The 23,474-nt window shown below is 38.4% G+C and overlaps 5 protein-coding genes across 9 annotated transcripts; 1 reads left to right on the forward strand and 4 right to left on the reverse strand.

The window, feature by feature from the left end:
• Positions 1 to 308: 308 nt before the first annotated feature.
• On the reverse strand, positions 309 to 4,644 carry LOC108891027 (serum paraoxonase/arylesterase 2). Its single transcript, XM_018688131.2, has 9 exons — positions 4,476 to 4,644; positions 4,282 to 4,352; positions 4,148 to 4,203; positions 3,356 to 3,518; positions 2,635 to 2,761; positions 2,237 to 2,440; positions 2,067 to 2,148; positions 702 to 830; positions 309 to 558 (listed from the first exon to the last, which is right to left on the reverse strand). The coding sequence occupies exons 1-9, from the start codon at positions 4,550 to 4,552 to the stop codon at positions 397 to 399; spliced, it is 1,071 nt and encodes a 356-aa protein (XP_018543647.1). The 5' UTR covers positions 4,553 to 4,644; the 3' UTR covers positions 309 to 396.
• A 1,233-nt stretch (positions 4,645 to 5,877) lies between these two features.
• On the reverse strand, positions 5,878 to 11,759 carry LOC108890849 (casein kinase II subunit alpha). 2 transcript variants are annotated; one of them, XM_018687877.2, is made up of 15 exons: positions 11,610 to 11,759; positions 10,790 to 10,881; positions 10,357 to 10,433; positions 10,023 to 10,151; positions 9,799 to 9,910; positions 9,578 to 9,679; positions 9,435 to 9,485; positions 9,280 to 9,339; positions 9,063 to 9,146; positions 8,828 to 8,938; positions 8,631 to 8,732; positions 7,561 to 7,661; positions 7,303 to 7,451; positions 7,040 to 7,129; positions 5,878 to 6,741 (listed from the first exon to the last, which is right to left on the reverse strand). In XM_018687877.2, exons 4-15 carry the CDS (start codon positions 10,121 to 10,123, stop codon positions 6,626 to 6,628), a joined length of 1,179 nt encoding a protein of 392 aa, XP_018543393.1. In that variant the 5' UTR covers positions 10,124 to 10,151; positions 10,357 to 10,433; positions 10,790 to 10,881; positions 11,610 to 11,759; the 3' UTR covers positions 5,878 to 6,625. The 2 variants fall into 2 exon arrangements, with proteins under 2 accessions (XP_018543393.1, XP_018543413.1); XM_018687897.2 differs by lacking the exon at positions 10,790 to 10,881 and having other exon boundaries at positions 11,610 to 11,685.
• Positions 11,760 to 12,763: 1,004 nt separating this feature from the next.
• On the forward strand, positions 12,764 to 15,324 carry LOC108890864 (uncharacterized). The gene is made up of 9 exons (XM_018687908.2): positions 12,764 to 12,830; positions 12,954 to 12,986; positions 13,136 to 13,174; positions 13,493 to 13,540; positions 13,749 to 13,799; positions 14,023 to 14,439; positions 14,540 to 14,578; positions 14,706 to 14,779; positions 15,033 to 15,324. The coding sequence occupies exons 1-8, from the start codon at positions 12,773 to 12,775 to the stop codon at positions 14,753 to 14,755; spliced, it is 735 nt and encodes a 244-aa protein (XP_018543424.2). The 5' UTR covers positions 12,764 to 12,772; the 3' UTR covers positions 14,756 to 14,779; positions 15,033 to 15,324.
• Positions 15,325 to 15,417: 93 nt separating this feature from the next.
• Positions 15,418 to 16,673, reverse strand: tyrobp (transmembrane immune signaling adaptor TYROBP). Its single transcript, XM_018687921.2, has 5 exons — positions 16,397 to 16,673; positions 16,288 to 16,308; positions 16,058 to 16,201; positions 15,898 to 15,965; positions 15,418 to 15,787 (listed from the first exon to the last, which is right to left on the reverse strand). The coding sequence occupies exons 1-5, from the start codon at positions 16,431 to 16,433 to the stop codon at positions 15,731 to 15,733; spliced, it is 327 nt and encodes a 108-aa protein (XP_018543437.1). The 5' UTR covers positions 16,434 to 16,673; the 3' UTR covers positions 15,418 to 15,730.
• Positions 16,674 to 17,104: 431 nt separating this feature from the next.
• hcst (hematopoietic cell signal transducer) lies at positions 17,105 to 22,002 on the reverse strand. 4 transcript variants are annotated; one of them, XM_051076170.1, is made up of 6 exons: positions 21,908 to 22,002; positions 21,197 to 21,382; positions 20,601 to 20,671; positions 20,389 to 20,409; positions 20,024 to 20,158; positions 17,105 to 19,683 (listed from the first exon to the last, which is right to left on the reverse strand). In XM_051076170.1, exons 3-6 carry the CDS (start codon positions 20,644 to 20,646, stop codon positions 19,640 to 19,642), a joined length of 246 nt encoding a protein of 81 aa, XP_050932127.1. In that variant the 5' UTR covers positions 20,647 to 20,671; positions 21,197 to 21,382; positions 21,908 to 22,002; the 3' UTR covers positions 17,105 to 19,639. The 4 variants fall into 4 exon arrangements, with proteins under 4 accessions (XP_050932127.1, XP_018543470.1, XP_018543442.1 ...); XM_018687954.2 differs by lacking the exon at positions 21,908 to 22,002 and adding an exon at positions 21,589 to 21,687; XM_018687926.2 differs by lacking the exon at positions 21,908 to 22,002 and adding an exon at positions 21,589 to 21,687 and having other exon boundaries at positions 20,601 to 20,695.
• Between the last annotated feature and the right edge of the window lie 1,472 nt (positions 22,003 to 23,474).

Here is a 23,474-nt window from a genome sequence, read left to right on the forward strand (position 1 = left end):
ATGTTTCATTATACACAGCAAAGGAGCAATATAGGCTTTTCACATGTTTGACTGAAAATATTATCATCCAAGCACTTATTTCACAGTGGCTTATGTATCTGGTCAGTTCAGTGTCTTTCAAAAATGCTGTTGTACCCAGGGCTAATTACTCTAAAATCAGGTAAACACCATATATCAATCTACTCCCAGCTCCCACTGAAGGATCTTCACCCTTACACCAGCTGCATTTTTCACACACAAGTGGTATAACATCTTTATCATTATTCAAATCATCACAGCCCTGTCTGATTGAGAGCCTTGCAAAGAGGTAAATCTTTTTTTTTTATTCTTAGTTGAGGTTCATCAAATTTTTCTGATTGCTGAGAATCATCATCATCATCCTTAAACAGGCACTGCCTACTTCAGATCACAGACCAAGGCTTTATGGAACACAGTACCAATGAGCAGCTTTCCCCCATAGGTAGCTGCTACAGAGGAACCCATGATCACATGACCGTCGTCAGCGTACACCTGAGTCACCACTGGCTGATCAGAATGAATCTTCTGGACCTGGATAACCTGAAGAAAACATTATCACGAGATGAAAAGAATTATAATGACATGGATTTAGGTAAAGAGAACATAGATGCAGCATAATATATTTCATATTTTGCCTGTTTTTGTGATGTTGTCAGCCTTCTCACATTTTACATTTTACTAACCTCTGATCCAGGTGGGTCGTTGGGGTCATACATGAAAGCTTTCCATCCATTAGGGTGACAGCCTAACCACAGGTCACCTGTTTCAGGGTCAACTTCAATGTTGTCACAGAGTGAACCCAAAGCCACGGACTGATGAAGTGTCACAGAGAAGGTTATAAATACAGACATTCATCATGGTGTCTCACAATTCATGCTTGAACTGATTTTGTACCTACAGTGGCAAGAAAATTACGAATACATTTTCTTAAAACAAGATCAGCTCTTCATCTAAGTTACAGTTATGAACATATCCAGTCAATGAAACCAGACTGGAAGAGTGGGGTAGAGCTACTTTGACTTCTAAAAGAACAGTCAAACATTTTGAGCTTGGTTTTCACATTAAGTATTTGCTGATGTGAACTAAGCGATCTCAGAAGATTCATGATGACCCTAAACATTGAAGTAAATATATAACAGAATGGCTTCAAACAAAGAAAACCCACTTTTGGGAGCCTTGACCTTAACCAATAGAAATGGTGAATGAACCTGGGGCGCTATTCACACCAGACATCCTAAGAATACTGTCAGGAAGAGACCTCCAGAATTCCTCCTGAATATTGTGCAGGTCTACAGGTCAGCAGCTACTGGAAGTGCTTGTTTGAGGTTACTGCTGCCAAAGGAAGTTCAACTGATTATTAAATCCAGGGCTGCACTTAGTTTTTCCAACAGCCTGGTGAATGTTTAATGGGCGCATTTTTGTGCATTATTAGCTTAGGCACATTGTGTTTTTGTCTATACTTGTTACTTAGATGATGATCAGATCTGATTGTTTTATAACCAACTTGTGCAGAAAATTAGATAATTCCAAAAAGTTCACAGACTTTTTCTTGCCACTGTAGTTCCTGAATGCCTTTACTGTTTAGCATCAGTTTATATTAGATCTGCAATTATTTGTGTTTTTCTTTTCCAAAGTAAAGATTTTGAAATTAAATCTATATAAGTAAAGAGGTAAATATTGTGTTATAGCAACAGCCTTTACCAACTGCATTTCACACAACAGTTTCCTTCATCACTGCACATTAATGTAAATACTGTCACAATGGTCATTACATGGAAAATGTAAGTTCACAACAAATAATTCTTGTAGCTTCCTTTAAAAGGAAATTTTCCCTGCATGAATATTTTGTTTTTTTTCTTGCCCAGCCATATATACATAATGAAATGTATAAATACATTTTTTTAATTAGAAAACAACTGTTTTTGGACAATTCAAGGATAGTAATATGTTTTATTTTTGGTTGATGAAGCATACCGATTGATCAATGGAAAAACAAATTCTTGAAAGACACTATAAACTAACAATTACTGAAGTTTTATCATATTTACCTTCACAGAGGACAGTGTGTTGTCCTCTTTCCTCTCCAGCACGTGCACATTGTGGTCAAAGAGATCTGCCACATATATATACCTATAAATAAGAGAGAATATTACAGAGAATAAATACAGACAGGTGAAGCATGAATGGTCACATGGGTGGCCCAGCAGATCATTCTTACCTTTTGTCTGGTGAGATATTGATGCCATTTGCCATGTAGTATCCCTCGGAGACGACTTTCACCTCCTTGGGACTGTAGTATACAACGTTAGACCAAGGCTGAGCCAGAACAGGCTCCACCAAACCTTTAAAGAGCTCGTGGGAAAAGTAGTGATCATTGGTTGCATAGAAGGTATCCACGCCCACTGCAACAATATCGTTTAAACTGGAAAGAAAAATCAGGATTGAAAAATTATTTTAGTGACATACAGTGACATTGTTATTGATTACAATATACACTTTTTAGTAGTTATGACATGGGATAGTTTTAGACTAACTACATCTACCACATCTACGTACTCAGTAAATCTCAAGTGCAGTTCACAGTAGGTTCAGTTTAAATTAGTCACCATACTGTACCTGTAGAGAAGTTCATGTTTAATAGTTTTCAGATGCACCAAGGAGTGGTCATCCTCAACAAACGTGAAGACCTCAACCTGGCTTTTGTGTTGAGGATGACTGACAACAAACAGGTATACTGTGTCATCTGATAAAAAACAAGAAAACCATTATAAAAAAAATAAAAATTTCAAAAACTTCAAGGTGCGCACACTGATTCTCATCTAGTTATTGATTTTTCTCAAACAAGACACCCATACATTTTCCACACAAATAAACCCCACTTGCTTTTTTAGTGCTAACATATTAAAAGGAAAATGTACTGCTCGTATACATTTATATGAAGAGAAATTTCATATGACATTTACAGACACACCCACGATAATATAACAGTCCTTCTGTTGGCCCCCACAGGGTAATTATCAGAGCAAGCAATCACAACAGGTTTGTCCACATGCTTCACACGCACGCACAAGCACATATTCAAACATGACATATATATGACATAAGTGTCTTTAGTAACTATACAGACAGCTGGACTGGAAATGGAATAATTTCTCCACTGCAAAAAGTACCTCAGTTTTTGCTATTAATGCATTTCTGTTGAGAAATAGAAATGGACTGAATTGAGAAACTAACAAAACCACTAGACTAGAGTTTTTGCCCTTTGGGTGCTATCTTGCAGAGACTTGTGTGTCACATAAAGCATGTGCAATCACATATAAGTGATAAATGCTTTTACCGTTTGGATCTGTGTATACACTGATGCCATGAGGGTTGAATGAGTCCAGGTCAAAGTTTCTTGGCATGCGCAGCTCAACTGGTTTCATCCGGGAATCTTGTAGATCAATTGAGAAGATCTTCCCTGGCACATCAGAGGATGGCATGCCAGGATACTTCAGACCCTTGAGATATTAAAATATACATTCAATTACACAGACTATATATACTATATATATACAGACTGTGTGTGTGTGTGTGTGTATATATATATATATATATATATATATGTGTGTGTGTGTGTGTGTGTGTGTACATATATATATATATATACACACACACACACAAACAAAATATTTCACAATAAAACACTAGACATTAAGACTTTGAGGTATAACTCTTATACCTCTTATAACTCTAAGAGGCCTTAAACAAAAAAAGAGCTGCATTTTAAGGCATGCTAGTCAAAAGCAGATAAATTAATTGACCTCTGAGGAAAGTTCATGTGGTTTCAATCTTTGGAGATCACCTGACGGATTAAACAAACATTAATTTGGATCAATGTTGAGCAATAACAGTCAATAACAGTAAAATAAATGTGAAAAATGTTCGTTTTCTTTTCTTTTGTACATTACAATAATAGGTAACACAGATTAAAGGCCGTGACTGAAATATTAATCTTGCACGAACATTTTCAAGAGCGTCTGCTACTGGTGGTTTTATTTACAGAACTTTTATTTTTAGTTGCACTGTTGTTTCAAGTTTGTTTAACCTTAGAGGCAAAGATATGGCTGCTCTGCAACTCAAAACTCACAGTGCTGATCAAGGCAAGCCCATCTCCAATGATCGTTATATCCTCCGAGCCATAATCTGAAAATTCACAGTTGCACGGTTAATTTGAATGTGGTAGAGTCCATTTTAGCTTCATCTTGTTAAGGCGTCACTTACCCAGGTTTTTGAGTGCAACACAGTTAGGGAGGTGAATCTTGACCAGCTCCCTGGAGGCGAGGGTTCTTTTCCTGCAGTGTTTTAAATACTAAAGTTACATTACGGCAGGTGGCTGCAACACAATGCACTTTTTTTCCAAGGAGACAAATTGCCAAACGAAGCCTTGTTGTTTACGCATAAATGGAGCTGCTTACCGTAAGTTGACAATCCTCTCTCCTAACAGCGCCGCTAAGGCAGCTACTATAAGTGCAAAGAATCCTAACTTTCCCATTTGGAAACCAGGAAAACACTACTTCTACAAACAGTTTAAAACCGCCCGACTGCTGCAGTTGAGGCGTGCCACAGCGGGCGGACCTAATGTTGCCTTCATTACTATCGGAAATGTGTCAATTCAAGTTTAATGTTGTTGTTATCCCGCTTAACGCTGCCATCTTGCATTTTGCGCCCTGTTAACCTTTCCATCTTAAATATACAAACACTTCAAATATGTACAACGACACCTTGCAATGCACACATCGGCGCTGACTGTTTTCACCCTCTTCACCTTGCAGCGGCAGGATAATACAGCCCCTATGCCTTTATCTCTTAGTTACCTGAGATAAAACGCGGCACATTTATGTTAACAGGCCTACCGAACGCATTTGAACGTGAGAGAAGTGTTGTGTATGTGATTTCCTACATTTGAGAAGCACCTGAATGTAGCATAATTCCGAATACTTGGAGCTTCTGTAACTGGAGCCAAATTGCATCTAATAACAGCTCTAATGCCACAGTTTCAATTATCTGCTTAAAACTTGAACTTATTCTGTTCTAGACAGAGAGTAGACAGTTGCTGGGTCCGTTCTTTCATATGATTGCGGTGTTTAGTACATTTGCAGTCCTTGTGGGGCAGCAGCACAAGCACTGTTCTCCTTGAGAGTGAGCGTTCATTAGATGCTGTGAATGGTTGTACCATACCTGACGTTTTGACGTCTTGACCGGAGGCCTGTATGCATAGGTAATGGCAGGAGACGTTTATGTGTGTCAATGTTAACCTTTGCTAAACCTCTGGGGACTCTGCCTAACTCGTAGCAGCCTTCGCTTTTCTCAAAGGAGTACATGCATGTGAGTCACGCAGACTCATCTCCCACTTTACTGTGATTAACTGGAGTCTGAAATGGGTCTGGGGTGTGCGTGCGCAACCCCTATTTTGGCCAGCATTGACAGAAAAATGTGTGCTCTGAAAGTGGTTCATTTCAGCTCTTATTCTTTTCCGTCTATCTAGAAATCTACACATATATAGTTCCTGCCTCCTAAATGATAAGAGGATATATACATTTGTATCCACATGCTCTCTTGCACACATCTTCACAAATGGTGAAAAAACATTAGTCACATATTCACTTTGTTAAAACTACCCAAAAACAATGGGAGTGTGAATGTATGACTTGAGGAGCTGGGGAATCCATTTTGTTCACTGCACACCATAAATCACCTGGTGCCAAAATTCTTTCCTTATGGAAGGACTACACTGTTCTGTCTTAAATTCACTCAGATATATTGCCAATGCAACCCATCAACAGATAGTATACTCAATAAAATGTAGTGCCTGCAAAACCCTGTTTAAATTGTTTATTTTTGAAGTTGTTTTTTGTAGGTGATGACTCCTCCCAACATAAAACAAAAAAGTTACAAAATTGTCTATGTAATCAAAATCATGTGTAAGAGACTTCATAAAAAACAAACATGAACACATACATACACATACAGAAGTGAAAGTAACATAAAATTGGCAAACTATTGACCCTGTGATATTCAGCATTGGGTGCATGCAACCTGACAGTAACTGTAGAATATCTACAAAAGTCCAATTAAAGAATGATAGCATCTAACAACTTCAAAACACCAACAACTCCTGCACATTACATTGTGTGCAACCAGCGAGCACTGTTTTGTGGGGCACACCAGATTCCTGACTCTGTTTTGTGAAGTCGTGTAAAGGTTCACAGTGTAATACAGCAGGATCCCCCATCAAACAGTTTCAAGCAAGACTGTATATTTGGAACATACAAAATAAATTTTATTATCCATTCTCTTCATGTCTACATCTTATTAGAATTTCTAGACAATGGCATTGTCAAATAACACACCCAAATTTATTCTAATAATCCTGACAGGTGCAACAATACATTTCTGTCAAGTCCAGGTGTCAAAATATAACTGAATGTGAAAAGCATTTTTTTTTTTTTTAATCTTTCGTCTTTGTTATTTTCAACATAAAAAGGGGAGCCATGGCCCTGGGCCGCAGTGAGAGCTAGGCAGGACATGGCCATGAGCACACATAAACACAGGTAAGGAAGTGGCTTCAGGGTTGGGCCCCGGTGGCCGCAGGGACTTGTGTAGCCAGAGTGTTGGGGGCAGAGATGACGGGTGATCCAGCAATGTTAGCCAGTGGCTGTGAGGAGGACATTGAGGTGATGCCTAGGAGAGACAGCAGGGCTCATTAATCATTTGGAAATGATACGGAAATGACGCGTTTACATGTCATCACCATCTAAATTTAGAAATATAACTTTCTTTGCAGCCATTTGCAGATGATCCTCTAACAATCTGTTTATTTTTTTGGCTCCGAAGAAAGTTACACCTCTGATATGCAGCCAAAAATCATACTTAGATTATAGTTACAACTTTCTTTGCAACGTTATATTGTGAAAAGGCTGTCTGCAAATGTAGACAAGTCCTTACATCAGAGCAGTTCATTCCAGGGAGGATTACTCACCGGCCATCATACTTGAGGAGCTGACTGGTGTGGAGCTGGCAGCCATCCCTCCAGGAGTGGCCCCCCTTCCCTGATCTTTAACGATGGGATCTGTGAACAAAAGCGGATTTAAACACCTCATAAACCAAAGACACGTGGTGACCAAATTAAGCTACTTTAATAGTGTTCACAAATTTTGCTATGAGGAAATTTACTCAAGCAATATGTAATAAGAGATGGAGACAGGGTAATTAAAAAAAAACAAACAGGAAAAACAATCTTACAGAAGTAGGGATGATCCATGGCCTCTCTGGCTGTGAGGCGGGCTTGATGGTCATAGCGCAGCAGTTTGTCCAAGAAGTCTAGAGCCTCTGTGCTGACCAGGTGCTGGTTCTCGCTGTGCACAAACCTCTCCCACCTTTTGCGGGAGTGTCTGAAGAACAACCCAGGGATCAAGTGTTAATGAGGTATTTATTAATTAAAATCTTGGGTCAAAATAATCAGTGGTTTCTTATTGAGGTCGATCTGCCACAATGTTTTACCTCCCCAGAATGTCATTGAATCGTGGATCCAACTCAATGTTGTACTTGTCAATGTAGTCGTACAGGTCCTCGGTGCCAAGTACTTTTGCAATCCGCACAAGCTGTAGATTAGAAAAAGCATAATTCAACAATTAAAAGATACATACAAGCATTTGTTAAATCCTGTGAACGGTATTGAGGGGTACAGATTGGATTCCATTGCAGTTTATAGCGTTACAGTCAATTAGGTAGTGGATTTGCACAGTGTGAAGATATAAATAAAGATTTTGTTAATGAAACATGTACACTGAAGTATCTGTTCTGTTGTAGGAGGTGCAGATTATTTATTATTATCAAACCTAAGTGAGCTGATGGGTATCCCTCTGTAACTGGTATCTCATGTTCAACGGCCTATACTAATAGGCAAAATATATCTCAAATTATTGTTCGATAAGCTTAATTATTTCATTTAGATATTCTGATTACAACAAACTTATATCATTTACAAGAAAAACATTGTTTTGTAGTGATACAGTAATTGATTTCTAAAAATTATTACACTATTTGTCTAGTTTCCAGAGAATTAATAAGAGCTCAATCACTGAGCATTGTGTGGAAGCTGATGATTATTAGATAATTACATCTGAAAAATAAAATCACTGTTAGTTATTGTGTATCAATAGAAACACCATTTCATCAAAAGTGTCACATAGGCCCAGATGAGCTACAGAAACACCTGGAAATGCTGTTTGGTCAATGTCCTGGTGTAAGTAGGGAAAATGGGAGGAAAACCTGTTATCACTGTGTCCATTTTGTTTTACTTTCAGTTCACCAAACTGCCACAAAGCTGATAAAAATGTCTACCCTCTCTCAATTACTGTTGAGAGATAACTGTGAGAGAGACATCAAGTTCCAGGAGGCCTAGCAGAGTTGCTATGTTGCCAGTTGCCTACTGTAAGAAGTGGTTTGGCTGTGTAAAATTAACAACACTGTGTACTTAAGAATGTAAAAAATGCAGCCTAGAAATTGCTGCTCTCTTTAGGCCACGAGGTTTGTGACCACACCCACAGAAAACATGTGATTCTTCATACCTGATCATAGTTGTCATGACCGTGAAAGAACGGTTCCTTTCTGAAGATCATGCTGGCGAGCATGCAACCCAAACTCCACATGTCCAAGCTGTAGTCATACATCTACAAATAACATAAAGAGGTGAAAAGTTGAATTTTGACTGACTGGTAAAACTGGCATGACCAGACATGAAGAGTGAGTATATAAGGAGCCTTACCTGGTAGTCTACCAGCAGTTCAGGTCCTTTGAAGTACCTGGATGCCACTCTCACGTTGTACTCTTGGTTTGGGTGGTAGAATTCTGCCAAACCCCAGTCAATTAGACGGAGCTGAAGGTAAAAAAAAAAAGCAAGAAAAAATGATGGAGTTGAATATATTTCAGACATTGTAATTACAAGGTATCAGAGGGGAAAGACAAGACATAAAGAAAATGGTTGACAAGTGAGATAATACCTTTCTGTGTTCATGATCAATCATTACATTGTGTGGCTTGACATCTCTGTGCATTATCCCCATACTGTGGCAGTAATCCAGAGCCTACCAGGTAAAAAAGGTTCGAATATGTTAAGCGTATTCTCTCACTGTTACAGTGTTTCTGGAAAATATTAAGAGAACCAATGTAGACCAACAAATACAGTGTAAATATTTAGTACTAAAAGCTGTTTCTTACCTTTAAGATTTCATACATGTAGAACCGTATGTCAAAGTCAGATAGGGTTTGGTACAATTGCTGTAAAAAATAAAAATGTATTAGCCATTAAAATTAAAATAATTTGGTATTTGCTTATCTAAAACTTCAAGTTGAAGGACTACAGTGACCTTTACCTTGAAGTCTGTGTTGTTCACATGTTCAAAGACCAGAGCAGGGGTTCGTGACTACAGAGATAAGAGAAAAATGTAACATGTATGTTAATGCAAATATATAAAAATTATGAATTGTTACAATGAAAGAAGGAGAATAAAATTACCACAGGATCCTTGACGATATCTAACAGTGAGATGATATTTGGGCCACCCCGCAGATTCTCCAGGATCTTTATTTCTCTCTTGATTTTCTTTTTCTTGACCGGCTGTGAACAGAGATCGTCTTGTGAGGCACATAAAATCCAATGAAGTGGCACAATATTATGACTATGCTTTACTTTACTGTACTACTGTTTCCCAGCTGATCACGTGATTATCTCCATACCTTCAGTATTTTGACGACCACTTTTTCATTGTTTGTGATGTTTATGGCTTCAAACACTTCACTATATTTGCCTCTCCCTAGTTTTCTGACTAGCTGATAGTCGTCTTGATTTCTAAAGAAGAAAAAGGAAAAAAGTCATGGTTAACAATTCTGAGATGGCTTACCTGACAAAGCAAAATAAAACAAAGACAACTTAAGCTCCCAACAGTTCCCCTTTGCCTTACCCCCATTCAACAACATGGGACTCATAGTCCCAGTATTCCCGAGGTCTCTGTGTGTTTACATCAGGGTAAACTCGAGAGCGGCTTGGAACAGGGCCAGACATATTCTAAACAAGATCTTCTCTAAATCTCCTAAAAAAACAGAACATGACAAGAAAAACAGCTAAATAATTTGTTACAGCTGCCTACAATCAAAGTTTTTAAAAGATATTACAAATACTAATCACTAGTTAATTGTTTTATGTATTAGTTAAACATATTAACACTTACAGAGTGTTCTTATATAGTAACAATAGGCAATACAGTGTAATTAGTTATATATAAGGCAAAACATTACCTGGGAGGTTTCCTCCAGGATGTAGGTGATAGATGAATTGGAACAGGTGTGGTTGAGATGCCTTTATGGTGAGAAAGCTGCAGGGGCATACAGATAATTAAAAAACAGTTAGAGCCTGCTACTGGCCATCAATAGCAATTGTTCAACATCCTATGTAGAACTGAGAGATGTAAATCAAAGTGTTAGAGACATTTTCACTTGAAAATGATGTCCCCTCTCTTTGACAGGATGTTGATCTCAATATGAAAGTTTCAAAAGAAAATGCTAATGTTTCTCACGTGCTACGGGATGGCGGCAATAGTAACTTGTAAATTAAAACGGCAGCATGTGTGTTAAAAGAGCGCAGACATAACTAAACTAAATACAATTCAAGTAAAACAGAATTATTAGTGGCTGGTGTGTCTAAATATGGTGGCGTATGAAATGGAGAAACCTGAATGTTAAATGGGGGCATCCAACCAGTCTAATCAGGAGGTACAGGGTTCAATACAGTCATCACTGGGGGCTACACCAAGGCAGTATCTCCTGTTGAAAAGAGGCAGAAAGTAGGTTGATTAAAATCAATGCTGCCAATTAAGCAAACATGCGCAAACTATGTGAGCCGACGTACGACAGCCAATTCAGCTAATAAGGCTGCATTGAATAAATGTGTTTATGAGAGGCATCCAATCGACAAATGGTCTGTCTAGTACAAGATACTCGTTCGTTTGTGCCCGATTTGCCCGCTTAATACTTTAATTAAAAGGAGAGTAAACGCAGAAAGCCTCGGTGGCCCAAGGCCTGTACAGTGCAGTGTAGCTAACAGTTAGCTACCAGGCGAACCGGGCAGCTGGTTGGGCTGCTAGCTAGTTAGCATTAGCTCGTCAACAGCAGAGGGAAAAGCCGGTTAGAAAGTCACAACTACCTCTCGACCGCAGTTTGGGCCCGAAACGGAAAGAAATTAACAGTCCGCGTAAAAACAGTCAAATCACCATTCTAACGGTCATTATTGGCGTAGAGCTATGCAACAAACCTCGAAAAATATATTTCCTAAAGCTAAAAAGTGCTAAGCTAACAGGCTAGAGGAGTGAATAGCCTGCTGGCTGGCGAGGCAACTGGCTGACAACGCCTTGAAAAAACATCCTACAAACACCGTGGTCGAGCCGCAGAACGGTACCACGGTTGTGTTACTTGTTCCCAGCTTTCCCCGACATGTAAAACAGTAAACGGTAGTGACAAACCTACGACGATTTGCGGTTAAATAACACGATTACCTCGCAGCGTTGTTGGGACGTCAATATGGCGATGCTCGGGATCAAGAGCTTAGTGCGAACAGCCTCTCCCGCAGAGGGCGCTCTCCTTTTTCTTTTTCATGGAGGGGAGATTGTGGCTACCTCCGCCACCAACAGGTCTGATTGACACAGAAACTTTTGTCTGCACGCATATATGTTTGTCTATTCAGACACAGCTGCTTTAGGAGTTATCTTTATACAAACCCACACGCAGTGCTCATTTCCACAAGCAGCATGCACATATGACCACCACAGGCCCTGCAGATGCCAGATATGAATTAGCAGGCCTACATTATTTTAATTATTCATGCAGCAGGTGTAGCAGGCAGGGTTTAACATATTCATTCTCTGATTCTGCTACCCTAAAATAACAGTCCTCAGCCCCACCCTCTACACTACAGAGGCACACATGAGACTGCAGTTCAAATAGTTGTGCTCTGCATTTTCAGGATATTTCTACCAGGATACATTTCTATGGCCTGATATTCAGTGGGGCCGGTTTCTAAAAGGTCTTTGTTTAGGCAAAATATAGCAGGGTAAATGGACAATGGTGAAATAGTGACAGAAAACAATACATAGTCTGTGGCATCATTTAAAAGGCTACCTCAAAGATAGAAACAGCCAGGGGCGTTTTCCTGAAGTAACCTACCACCCATAATCAACACATAATAGAGAAACAGACTAATTCTTTTTGTGCATTTGAATGTTGAGAACATTAGGTTTCATGTTGAATTGATATAATGAATAGGCCTTTGTAAACTAATCAGGACCTGTAGCCTAATTGTTGCTTCTCTGCCTGCAAGTCATGCACTGTTTAACACACAGAAATAGCCTTTGACTAAATCTCAACTTGATACATTGTGTCAGAATCTATAATTAACCAGGGAAAGACCTGTTGAAGGTTAAAAAGCTGGATAAAATGGCAGTACATAAAAGCCTAACAGCCCTCATTGCTGCCAAACAGCAGACACAGCTGGAGACTGCAATCCACAATGAAGCAGTAAGTTTTGAGATTTTCTGTTTTTTTATTTCTGTTTTCAATCACCTGTCAGTGAAATGTATTATATTTCTGAGCTATAATGGACATAATTCTGTAAATTTGATATAAACATGCATTTCTCACTAAAGCCTTTTGTTTCAGTTTTATGTGTTGTCTCCTACTTCTTCCATTTGCAGCCATAGTGTTCACAGCTCCAATCAGAGGTAAACCCATTTGAAGAAAGAAAAAATAATCAAATGTTGTTCTGAATATACTAAACTTTTGTACTACATGTTTAATATTTATTAAATATGACAGCAGCAGTAACAACTTTTCTCATTTTCAAGCTCGAAGAGAAAATGTTTTAAGCTTCCTGAATGGTGAGATTATTTATGTCATTTTTATTTGTAGTTTTCTTGTGTTTTCTTGCATGCAAAATAGTACCAGTGCTGGTGTGTGAAATCAGATAAATTATTTAAATCACTACTGTGAACTGTTATCTCATAGTGTTTTCATACTATCTTTCTAGATGCGCTTGCCACAGTGACTGTGCCTGCAAGTGTAACAGGTCTGTGATTCAAACAGATATGTTTGAGATACATTCAGTTTGTAAACAGGAAAGTCACAGGTATAACCCATAGTGACAGCTCATCTCACCAGATCCTCAAATTACTTTTGGTTCCGCAAGAATATAAATATGCAATTCAAAGACAAGGTTACAAAAGAGAACCGAGACATACGTTGCATTTGTGAAAATGTGTTGGTTTATCATGTAGCTTAATCTTCAGGTTGCACTGTAGCAATAACTTTGGAAGAATCTGTCTCGTCTTGACGTGGGCAGCTACCTCAGTGATTATACTGATTACATATTTTCTCATGCCTGCAGCATATAGAAACTCTCCAAGTAAAACTGTGACAGAGAAAGACTCTCAAGGTACATTTTCATGCTTTTCCCTGTCGAAAGAAATATATACACAGTAGTACAATGGTCATATATACATCTATCAAAGGCATCACGTTAATGTCCAAACTGTCATTAGAGTTGGTATCACACGTCTCACATCAAAATACAAAACAATAGTGAATGTATGTGTTAGTCATTAGTTGGATTTCATTTTAAATAGCACCAATCTCATTCACAGATGTGTCAGATGCAAGATCTACAGAGAGTTTTGACACCAATGGATTTCCAGGTGTGTTGGGCTTTATTTCACATACAAATATAGTAAAATAACTTGATTTCATACAAATGTTTTGTTCATCTTTCAGGACCTGAAGTATCTGATAAAAATGGAGGTGAAAGCAGACTTGCAGTACCTTAGATCCGAGCTATAACCTGTTGTGGTCATAATGTCTGTAACAGTGCAGACAGCATATCAATGCACATCTTGTAGCAATAACTTTTACTATTACCAGATGCTGCCAAAGACCTTGAAAGCCATGAGATCATGATTCCTAAAGTTGCAAAGAATGATAACACCCCATCTGGGAGGAGAACAGGAGCAGACAAAGACAGTATGGATGCAAGCAGAAGACTGGTTCAGGACCATGGGAGCAGAGAGCTGAATCATCTTGACAGCGAGGAGGGAATGACAATGAATACTCAGGAGCATGGGAATTTGTCAGGAAAACGAGATATCCGTTCAAGTGGAGACAAAGTGACTGACAGTGCCAGTGAGGGCGCCAATCTCCAAAGAAAGGCTGGAAGAGTTAATGGGTTGAACAGTATGTTGGCCCCAGGCCAGAGCAGAGAAATGCTGGATAGGGACAGTTTAGAGAACAGCAATGGCAGACTGGCTGCAGTGGGAAACAGCAGAGATACAGACTATGATGGTAAGACCACATTTTGCATTACATAAAACAAAATACATTGTTCATAGAATTATGCCCAGAACAATCAAAGGCTGAACAATTGATCTTAATATTCCCACAGAAACCAGGGAATATATCAGCTCTGAGATGCATCCAATAGGTAAGAATAGTTTTTTCTTCAATTAGTCGATACTGTAAATACACTGCTTGACTGCTGATACAGATAGTGACTGCTCTCCTGTACGATCTGTCATTCCCTGAGATTCTCTTTCTCTTATGTGCTTTAGCGCCCCCACAACACAAGCCCAGTAGCTTGTCTGTCCCAGCCAAGGGCTGAGCCTGAGCCTCCTGATGATCATATGTAGGTCTATTTTCTCTGCATTGCAATAAGACAAATGTTTTCTGCTTATATTTCTATCCACCCAACCCAACTTAGGAAACAACCCCATGACACAATGTTATAGGCTTACTATATAATGCACGTTTAAAGTCCTTACATTTCATCATCTAATTACAAGGTGAAATTTCACAGTTTCATAGATCGTGTTTTGCTATTCAAATGTTATGGGTGTGATGTTGAATAACAATTGTTTTTCATGTCTTTTTTTTTTCAGATTCCGTTTCTTCCTCATAATGAGTCAGGTGCCTCCATCTGTTGACTCATATAATCATGCTGCTTCCAAATGCAGCCGCTTCCGGGACTTTTTGATCCAAATTTAGATTTTTACATGAATTTTCTTGTTATGTGACCAAGTATAGAAATATAACAGAGTAACACAGTTTTGCATTATGCTCATCTAAACTGGTTAAATAGAATAAGTTTTTACAGCATGATGTTTGGTTCAAAAGTTGTAGAATGCGTAATGTCAGAAACTTAAATTAGAGTACAACATCTACTTTTGAGCCTGAAAGTTGTTGTGTCTTTGTGTATGTTCATTGTAATGTCAAAATGTGTAAGTAATCCTCTGACATCTAAATACAAAAGACAGAAAATGCATCTTTTTCATTTCCTTGGTTTTAAAATGTAGTTTAATCTATAATTAGTTCAATACAAACACATATTTTAGCTTAAGATTTTACAAAAAAACAAAACATAAATGTGATGCAGTAGGCATCATATCCAGCACAACACAGTACTCACTGAATAAAATATAAATCAGTTACATACACATACTGTATATACTGCATGTTATTACTTATAATGCTGCAGAAGTGTAAGTGGAAAAACAAGATGTGTGTAGAGTAGGTGTGGTACTGTGGTTATAACTTGTGAAAATAATTACAGATGTGAGATTTTTATAGGTCTGCTCTTTCATTTCCTAAAGTGCCGAAGCTCACTGTACACATCTGACTGGACTCCGTGTAACTCCTATAAAAAAGTAAAAGCAATTCATCATGGAAAAACAAGGAATATATCATTAAAACCTTTAATTTCCACACTTAGTGACTTTGAAGCTTAATAATGTGGTTCTACTTTACCTGGTAGGGAGATTCTGTGACCTCTGCTGCCATTTTCTTTGATACTGATGATGGTGAGTTTCTTCTGCCTGTTAAAAACATTTAGGCAACATGTTAAGTTATTCCCCACCTTGTAGAATACTCATAAATTGCCAGCAATGGACAAAAATATTGTGCTCACCATCATGAGAATCCCATTCTCTCCTTCTTTTGTAGTGAGTGGCAAAGCAGAACACAGAAATAGCAATAAAGACAGTCAGGATAATATCAGAGGCAATAATGGCCAGTACAGATCCCATGTTTATCAGGTAACAGGAACTGCAGTCTGTGAAGAGTGAAGACACAGGATTGAAACACAAAACCAAAAGACATCCTCCCAAAGGAGCAAAAATGTTTACAGAAGTTAGGTACCTTGCTGTCCTTCTGCAGATCCTGAAAGACAAAGAGTTCATAAAACATCAGATTATAACAGTTGAGAGAGGTAACACTGCAGTCAAAACACATATAGCACATCACTCACCAAACAACGAACCCACAATACAAAGAGCGTCAGGCATCCTCTCTGTGTTGATTTCTGGTCAAGGAGGAAATAAGAGAGACAGAGGCTGATGGCCACCGGTCCTTCTGATCTTTTCAAGATGCTTGTGCTGCCGTGCATACGTAAACAAGATGTTGGAAGCCAGAGGTCCGAAGGCTCACAGATGAAGAGTTATCCACAGGCAACACTGTCAGTGGTGTGAGGGTTTGTCAGCATGTGGGAGGAGCAGTATGGAGTCCACAAGTAAAGAGGAAGCTGGTGTTTTTGTTTCTTTGTAATGCCACATTCATGTGAGGGTTGTTGGTCACATATAAACAGAAATTCTTTCACTCTGTCACATTCAATCATTAAGATTTGGGGCTTGTTTTTTTTTTTGTCTTTTTAACAGTACACTGTTAACTTCAAATGAACTGGCCCAAGTAAAGATAAGAAGCTGCATATGGTGAGTTTCATTACACTTGCAGTTTCTGCTGAATTACATGCGATCGTATCTCCAGACAGAGCATTTCCTCATGACCTGTGGTTTAGTGCAGGCGGGTGGCCAGCCACTGTCTCTAAGTCAATGTTAAACCACAGGTTTATCTGTAATGATGGTGTATTGTCAGCGAAATGAAAACACATCTTCATTGTTTAGGTTTTTGTTAAGGGGAATTTTCTGTTTCATAATGTTCAAATACAATGATTCAACAATGATGATGATAATGTTTATTTATGTTTACAAAGTGCCACACATAGAAGGTTAAAAAAAAATTAAATTAAAAAAAATGAATACTGCATTAAATAAACCTGTAGTAAATAATTAAACAGAGCCATATATAAAAAGTTACACACATAATTAAAAACATCAGGAAAAAATAAGCTTAAAAAGGAATTTAAAGACTGGGTAATAAGACACTCCAGTAGCAAAACCATCATTCCCTCTACGAATAATAATAATGGTCAGTTTGTAATTTACTAGTACTTCGCAGATCAGTTATAAACCATGAATAAGAGCAACTTAAGGGTTGCCAGGTTGTGAAAAATCCCTTCTGCCGGTGTTTATTCTCATCTATTAGAACAAATTTCTCTTTTTATCTTGGTATTTCATCGGGAGAGAGGTTGTTTGACCTCTGACCTTCTGGAAAAGAGCTGGGCTTCTCGCTCTATCCATTTATCAACATTTATAATATTTATCATGAAAAATGGTAACAGTCCAACATTTACAGTGTAATTTGCTGTATGAATCACATACTGATAAAATACCTCCTTGTTCTGACTGATACTTAGATTTAAGTAAAGTGGACGAAAACAAGACTAGTAATGTCTGGGCATTTTAGAGAAAAGAAAAACCAAATCATATCATGATGAAACCAAGCTAATCTTGAATGTTAAATGAAGAGCATGGTACAATTATTTTTCACAGTAATCACAGTAAGGTATGTGTAACATAATGTGTAGCTGTTCTTCCTTTTTTCCTCTTTAATTGCACAATAAGAAGATTGTTAACACCATTTCCCCTGACATTTAAGTTTGGTTTCTATACCCTGAAGAGGCCCAGTACTTACAAGTATACTTAGAGTATTCTTCTCCTTTCCTTTTAAGTGTCTGATAGTCACTCCCTTGCTCCCCATAGTCTTGTTTTCCTCTGCTTTACCAACATGTGTCATAAAGTGCAGCCAAGAACTTTTCAAATTGTTGAAAACATTTTTATCAATGACTAAATAACATTTATTATACTATGTCCTTTTACTAATTACTCACCACACAGATTTTTCATAACCTAGTCACCCAAATGTTCCTCTTATAAATACCCTATAGTTAATGTGCAAAGAATTAGCTGTACTTGAACCAAGGACCCTGCAGTTATACGGATGAGTCTTAAGCCCACAAGCCACCAGGATGCCCTCCAGATGAGAGTTCTGTCAGAGAAAATTTGCTTAGTATCAAATAGAAAAAACAAAGAGGTGAGGTGCAATTGCTGAATCTCACAGGAAGATAAACTGTAAAATGAAGACAAGGATATAGAACTGAACCTCAAGGTGCTTCAGAGATTTGAGGGGCTGGTAACAGGAGAAAACATTTTTTTTTTACAAGAGAATTAAACCTGTGTCAACCAACTGCCAGTGCCTATTTATTATGCAATGGTATATGGTGTCAAAAGCTGCTCTTAATTAAGTCTAACCATAAAAGGAACCATCACCTTTGGGCAGTTATAAGCCCAACGTCTCTGTAACAACATCCCAATTTTTTGTGAAAGTGAGAAGCAACAGTTCAGTTATGTCTGTGTCCCCATGTCTGGCCTCTTGAAAAAAAATCTGCATGCAAGGTAGTTATCTTTACAAGAGTCTGTCCACTGCATATAGCTCTGCTTAGTGATGAAGCAACATAGTGCACCTACTGAGTAGGTAGATCAGACAGATGATACAGAGATACTGAATTAGCTTCGGTCACCATGTTGTTTGTTTGACTGAAATGGCAGGCAGCAGTTTAACCACCATTTCACCTCAGCACACAACAGAGGACTTAACGTCATCCATCCGAAATCTGATCAGGTCTCCTGTGTTACTCACACGGCATCTATGTATCAACATCTATGTAAAAACACTAAGTCTGTCTTTTGTGTCTTAAAATCAATCATATCGATACAGCTTTTCATACTAGGAATATTTACCGAAAATCTTCAGGACCTGTTAAAACAGCGTATTTGTTGCTCTTAAGAGTCAACTGCAGAGGATTCTGTATGGTTTAGTTACAGTTCCAACATGAATAACCCTCAGAGATATTTTATAGTTGGTTAATATGATTCAGCTTCTACTGAACAGTGTGATACAACTTTAGTAATACATCATAATATTATAATTCTAATCATCTTATAATAAGATCTAAGATTTTAGCAGATAGCTGAAGAGCACAAGCACACATTGCGACTGAATGTAAAAGATTCTTTATGGAGTTTTAAAGCCTTTTATACAGGAGACTATGACAACTGTAGCTCTATAATAGTTAAAGTGTATTAATAGTCAAATCCCCGTAAAATGGTTTCTATGGATTAAGACTTATGACTGTGTTTATTGTGTGTGTATAAAATTTGATATTTAAGAGACACTTTACTTGTGCTTCTTGTTAAATGTAAAAATTGTTTGATTAATCTTTTATGGCAATATCTCATAAATGCCTATTTTAAAAGGCAGGATCTAAAAAAACTGAACATAATTTCATAATGTACTGCACAATTGTGTTCTTAGATTAGCTCTTGCAGTTGGCCCGGACATTCATGTACACTTTGTCAGCTGTGAAGAGATGAGAAGAAAGACAAATAGTCACCAAATGCACAAAGAACATAATGAGGGGGTGTGATTATTGTAGTGATCTTACAGACCACACACACTCTTGGCAGGGATACAGGAGCAATTAAATATTAAAAAACAACAACAACAACAAAAAATATTGTCAACATAAGAGGCCACTGTTTCCAACATATAAATGGTCCATCATAGTAAGAAAGGTCATGGACAATTCTGAAAGCAGTGAACCCTGATAAACCTCCATCAGCTCCAGTGCATTTCCTGCTTTTACTTTTCCAATATAAAAACGACAAAAACATTACTCATTTCATCCCCACTGGCTTACCATTATCAATCCTCTGCCGCCGAAAGCTGGCACAACGGTAAGTGACGATGACAATGATGAGCGTCAGCAACACGTCTGCACAGATGATGCCTGCTATTGTCCCGGGTTCAATCCTGTAGCAAGATGCAGTGTTGTCTAGCATACACAGAGACAGAGAGAGAATGGACAGATAGAGAGAAAAAAGAGTGGGATGACAGACAGGAAAATGTGAGCCAAGACACAAGTGGAAAAAATGACTGATCAGGTGTGTGGTTGTCTTGCTCTACATTTGACTTGCTTTTTTTCTTTTGTCTAAATCATAATGATCATAAAAACTGAATTTCAGAGTTGTGTGTGTGTGTGTTATCTTTTTGATTTATACATACCTGTGAGAACCACAGCCAAGTCTTAAAGGAAATAAACAAACAAGACTCCATCAGTGCTTAAACTTTGCTGCTGATATTATGCAGCAACACCTCTTGTCAGTTAAGTTTCCGTCATGCAAAAATGTCTGTGGTTTCATTTTCCTGTGCACGACCACCTTAATGTCGTGTGTGTGTACAAGAAAAAGAGGCAAAAAAATACAAATCATACTTACTGCAAAGAAAAAATAGAACAACGACAAAAAACTTGGTGTATGCCATGTTTGTCAGCTCAGTTATGTACTTTCTGAAAGACAGAAAATAGGCCAAACTTTGTCTTGGGTTAACATGCTTCAGAAATATAGAAATGCATTCAGTAAACACTCACATGTGTTACATTTTCATATCCCTCAGATTTCACTACATTTGATTTTGGTGTCAAAGTTAAATCCCTGAAACTGTTTAAGACTGTAGGTTTGAGCTTTCTATATCTTTAGCATTGAATAGACAGCTCCAGTGTCACACTGAGTCATAAGTTGCTGCGTGGGTATTTGACAAGAAGAGATGGAAAAAAAGCAAATAATTGTTAAATGATTAATGGTTTCTCAATAATCAATAAAATGTTGTTTAAAAATGCATTTCATGTGGCAAATTCTGTATTCACAACTGTACAAACCCCTCAGAAGTTTACAAAACCTTTCCCCAGATATTCAGATTCTCTATCTTCATTCTAAAAACTACTGCAAATCATTGTAATGTGACTTTACAGACATTAAATGGTTTAAAGTTGGGATGAGGAAGAGAAAGTCAGTGTGAGTTAAGATCCTCATACCTGTTCTGCTGGGGACTGATCTGCTGTCTGGAACCCAAGAGATGAGTGACTCTAGTTTCCCATTAGTCTTCACTTTTGTGGGCTGACGTCAAATTTTCTTCCGTCTTCTGTTGAGCTGAATCACTCTGCCTGTTTGCTGATGACCCTGTCCATATGAAGAAATTTATCTTGGACTTTGCACTACAGCTTCAAAAAAAAACAAAACAAACAAACAAAAAAATTAAAATCACAGACATAAAACATTACAAAAGACAAGGAAAACACAAGTACATTCAGAATTACACAACAACCACACAGTACATAGCTTTGTAATACCAACACATCTAGGTATAAACAAATGTCTGGTGCTCTTCTAATTCAAGTAATGTCAGCAGCTACAAGTTGGAACTCACAGTGGAAAACATGAGCCGGATCATCTCATCTTCAGGGCCTGTTTACTGAGACACTGTTCATACATGATCTGGAGCGAGATTTGTCTATAGACAAAGTGTGTGGGTTGTGTTAAAATTCTACCCTTGCACTCATAGTGTACCTCTGCTGACTCTTAGTGGCAAGGCACCATCAACAGCAAGCGTCTATTTTACTCGGTACGCAGTTACACTCTGCCTTTATTAGACCAATTTTCAAACAATTGTTTTGTGCCATAATTGTTCACCCTCAGAATTCCCTCTACCAGGTAGTCACCTTGTCAACATTTGATATTTGACTTACATTTTTCGGTTTTAAAATCCTCAGTGGTGCAGTCAGCTTGTGTATTAATGATTTTTCCGGAAGTAATCAAGTTCCAACTTTATCATACACATTATCTATGTGGTTCATCTATGGTTTCATTTCATGTCAGCATTGGCTTGCCTTTGAGTTAGAGTGATATTGACTCTTTGTAACAGCAGAGGGAGCTGTGGGTCAACTTATAGACACTATGCAACACCACCACTGGGGCAGCTTACACACACTAAGCAACACCACAACTTGATGCCTTTGAAACTAAAAATCTCTCAATAATGTACAGGTTTCACAAACCTGTGCCTCTTGTGCCCAAGAAAGGTTGAATTGAGAGTAGTTGGACTTGGTTGTACTTGATACTTGAAGATGTTTCACCTCTCATCCCTAAGGTTTCTTCAGATTTGACTAACTGTTGCGGAATCTCCTAAGAGGGGATGAAAGTAGCTTTGAAGGTGGGGGATAAGTGGAGACCTCCTCCTCTGTTGAGGATGGTTTCTTTACTTCACTCCTCTTTCAAGCCATATGTCCCTTGCTAAAATATGTACATGGATGTCCTTGAAGGAGTGTCTCTTTCTCATCAGGTGTAGGCTAACTGCTGAGTATTGGCCTGACCAGTCAGCCCTCCCTATGTTGAGCCATGCATTTGTTTAATGGTTGATTAGTTTCACAAATATATAGGTCTGTGTATTCCTCACTGCATTGGACTACACACACCGGATTACCTTTCTTGTGTTTGGTCGTAAGGTCTTTTGGATGGGCCTGTTTTTGTCTTAGTGTGTTGCTGGGTTTGAAAAGCACCTGGATGCGGTGCCTGTGGAAGATCCTCCTGGGTTTCTCAGATACTCCTGACACATAAGCGATGAACATGTTATTGCATTTATTTCTCTTCTCTTCACCACCTGCAGTGTTGGTGTTCTCCCTGGATCTTGAGGCTGTTTCCATAAAGGTCCAGTTAGGATATCCACAAACTTTAAACGCACCCTCTACTGTTTGGCCTTGGCACACTACCAGCTCAGTGTTGCGGGGTTCTAATAACTTGTGTTCCAGTGGGTGGTGAGAATCAATGAGCGAATACTGGTCTGTGGGTGTGGGTTTCCTGTATACTCCAGTGTGAAGGTTCCTGTCTTCTTCAGTGTGTATGGCACAGTCCAAAAAAGCCAAGTTGTTCCTGACATCCTCTTGTGTGAACTTAATGTCATTGTTCACTGAGTTGATGTATTCTGTGAAGGTTTGCACTTCCTGGGTTTTCATTTTCACCCATGTGTCGCCCACATACTGACTGTTCCTCTGAGGGAGTTCAAGGCTTTGCTTTCTACTTCTTCCATGTAAAGGTTGGCCACAGTGGGAGATACTAGTGAGCTCATGGCACAGCCATGCTTTTATTTTGCTTTCAACCCTTCTTGGACATCATGACCTGAATGACTGAGAATCTTTGTAAACTTGTGTTCTTTGTAATATTTCTGCTATTTCAACTTCCATTTTTCTCCCTTTGGGCTAAAACTGCGTTCCTATGACCACAAAGGCATCAAGGTCTAGTCTTATTCAAAATCTAACA

This window comes from Lates calcarifer, linkage group LG15 (assembly GCF_001640805.2).
Source record: "Lates calcarifer isolate ASB-BC8 linkage group LG15, TLL_Latcal_v3, whole genome shotgun sequence".
NCBI lineage: Eukaryota > Metazoa > Chordata > Actinopteri > Centropomidae > Lates > Lates calcarifer.

Bases quoted from the DNA above. Each gene is read 5' to 3' on its own strand.
- LOC108891027 (XM_018688131.2), bottom strand. From the start codon at position 4,552: ATGGGAAAGTTAGGATTCTTTGCACTTATAGTAGCTGCCTTAGCGGCG. The intron at 3,519-4,147 runs GTGAGTTTTGAG...TAATATCTCAAG, and splicing joins GGCTTGCCTTGATCAGCACT to GGTCTGAAGTATCCTGGCAT. The intron at 2,149-2,236 runs GTAAGAATGATC...TCTTATTTATAG, and splicing joins AATATCTCACCAGACAAAAG to GTATATATATGTGGCAGATC.
- LOC108890849 (XM_018687877.2), bottom strand. From the start codon at position 10,123: ATGTCTGGCCCTGTTCCAAGCCGCTCTCGAGTTTACCCTGATGTAAAC. The intron at 8,939-9,062 runs GTATTATCTCAC...TTTTACCTTCAG, and splicing joins TTGATCATGAACACAGAAAG to CTCCGTCTAATTGACTGGGG. The intron at 7,130-7,302 runs GTAAGATTGTTT...TTTTGTTCACAG, and splicing joins CATGGATCATCCCTACTTCT to ATCCCATCGTTAAAGATCAG.
- LOC108890864 (XM_018687908.2), top strand. From the start codon at position 12,773: ATGTGTTGTCTCCTACTTCTTCCATTTGCAGCCATAGTGTTCACAGCT. The intron at 13,541-13,748 runs GTACATTTTCAT...TCTCATTCACAG, and splicing joins GACAGAGAAAGACTCTCAAG to ATGTGTCAGATGCAAGATCT. The intron at 13,800-14,022 runs GTGTGTTGGGCT...TACTATTACCAG, and splicing joins TGACACCAATGGATTTCCAG to ATGCTGCCAAAGACCTTGAA.
- tyrobp (XM_018687921.2), bottom strand. From the start codon at position 16,433: ATGCCTGACGCTCTTTGTATTGTGGGTTCGTTGTTTG. The intron at 16,202-16,287 runs GTACCTAACTTC...CACTCTTCACAG, and splicing joins ATCTGCAGAAGGACAGCAAG to ACTGCAGTTCCTGTTACCTG. The intron at 15,788-15,897 runs GTAAAGTAGAAC...ACTTTTTTATAG, and splicing joins TCACAGAATCTCCCTACCAG to GAGTTACACGGAGTCCAGTC.
- hcst (XM_051076170.1), bottom strand. From the start codon at position 20,646: ATGGCATACACCAAGTTTTTTGTCGTTGTTCTATTTTTTCTTTGCA. The intron at 20,410-20,600 runs GTAAGTATGATT...ATTTCCTTTAAG, and splicing joins TGTTCTATTTTTTCTTTGCA to ACTTGGCTGTGGTTCTCACA. The intron at 19,684-20,023 runs GTAAGCCAGTGG...ATCTCTTCACAG, and splicing joins GCGGCAGAGGATTGATAATG to CTGACAAAGTGTACATGAAT.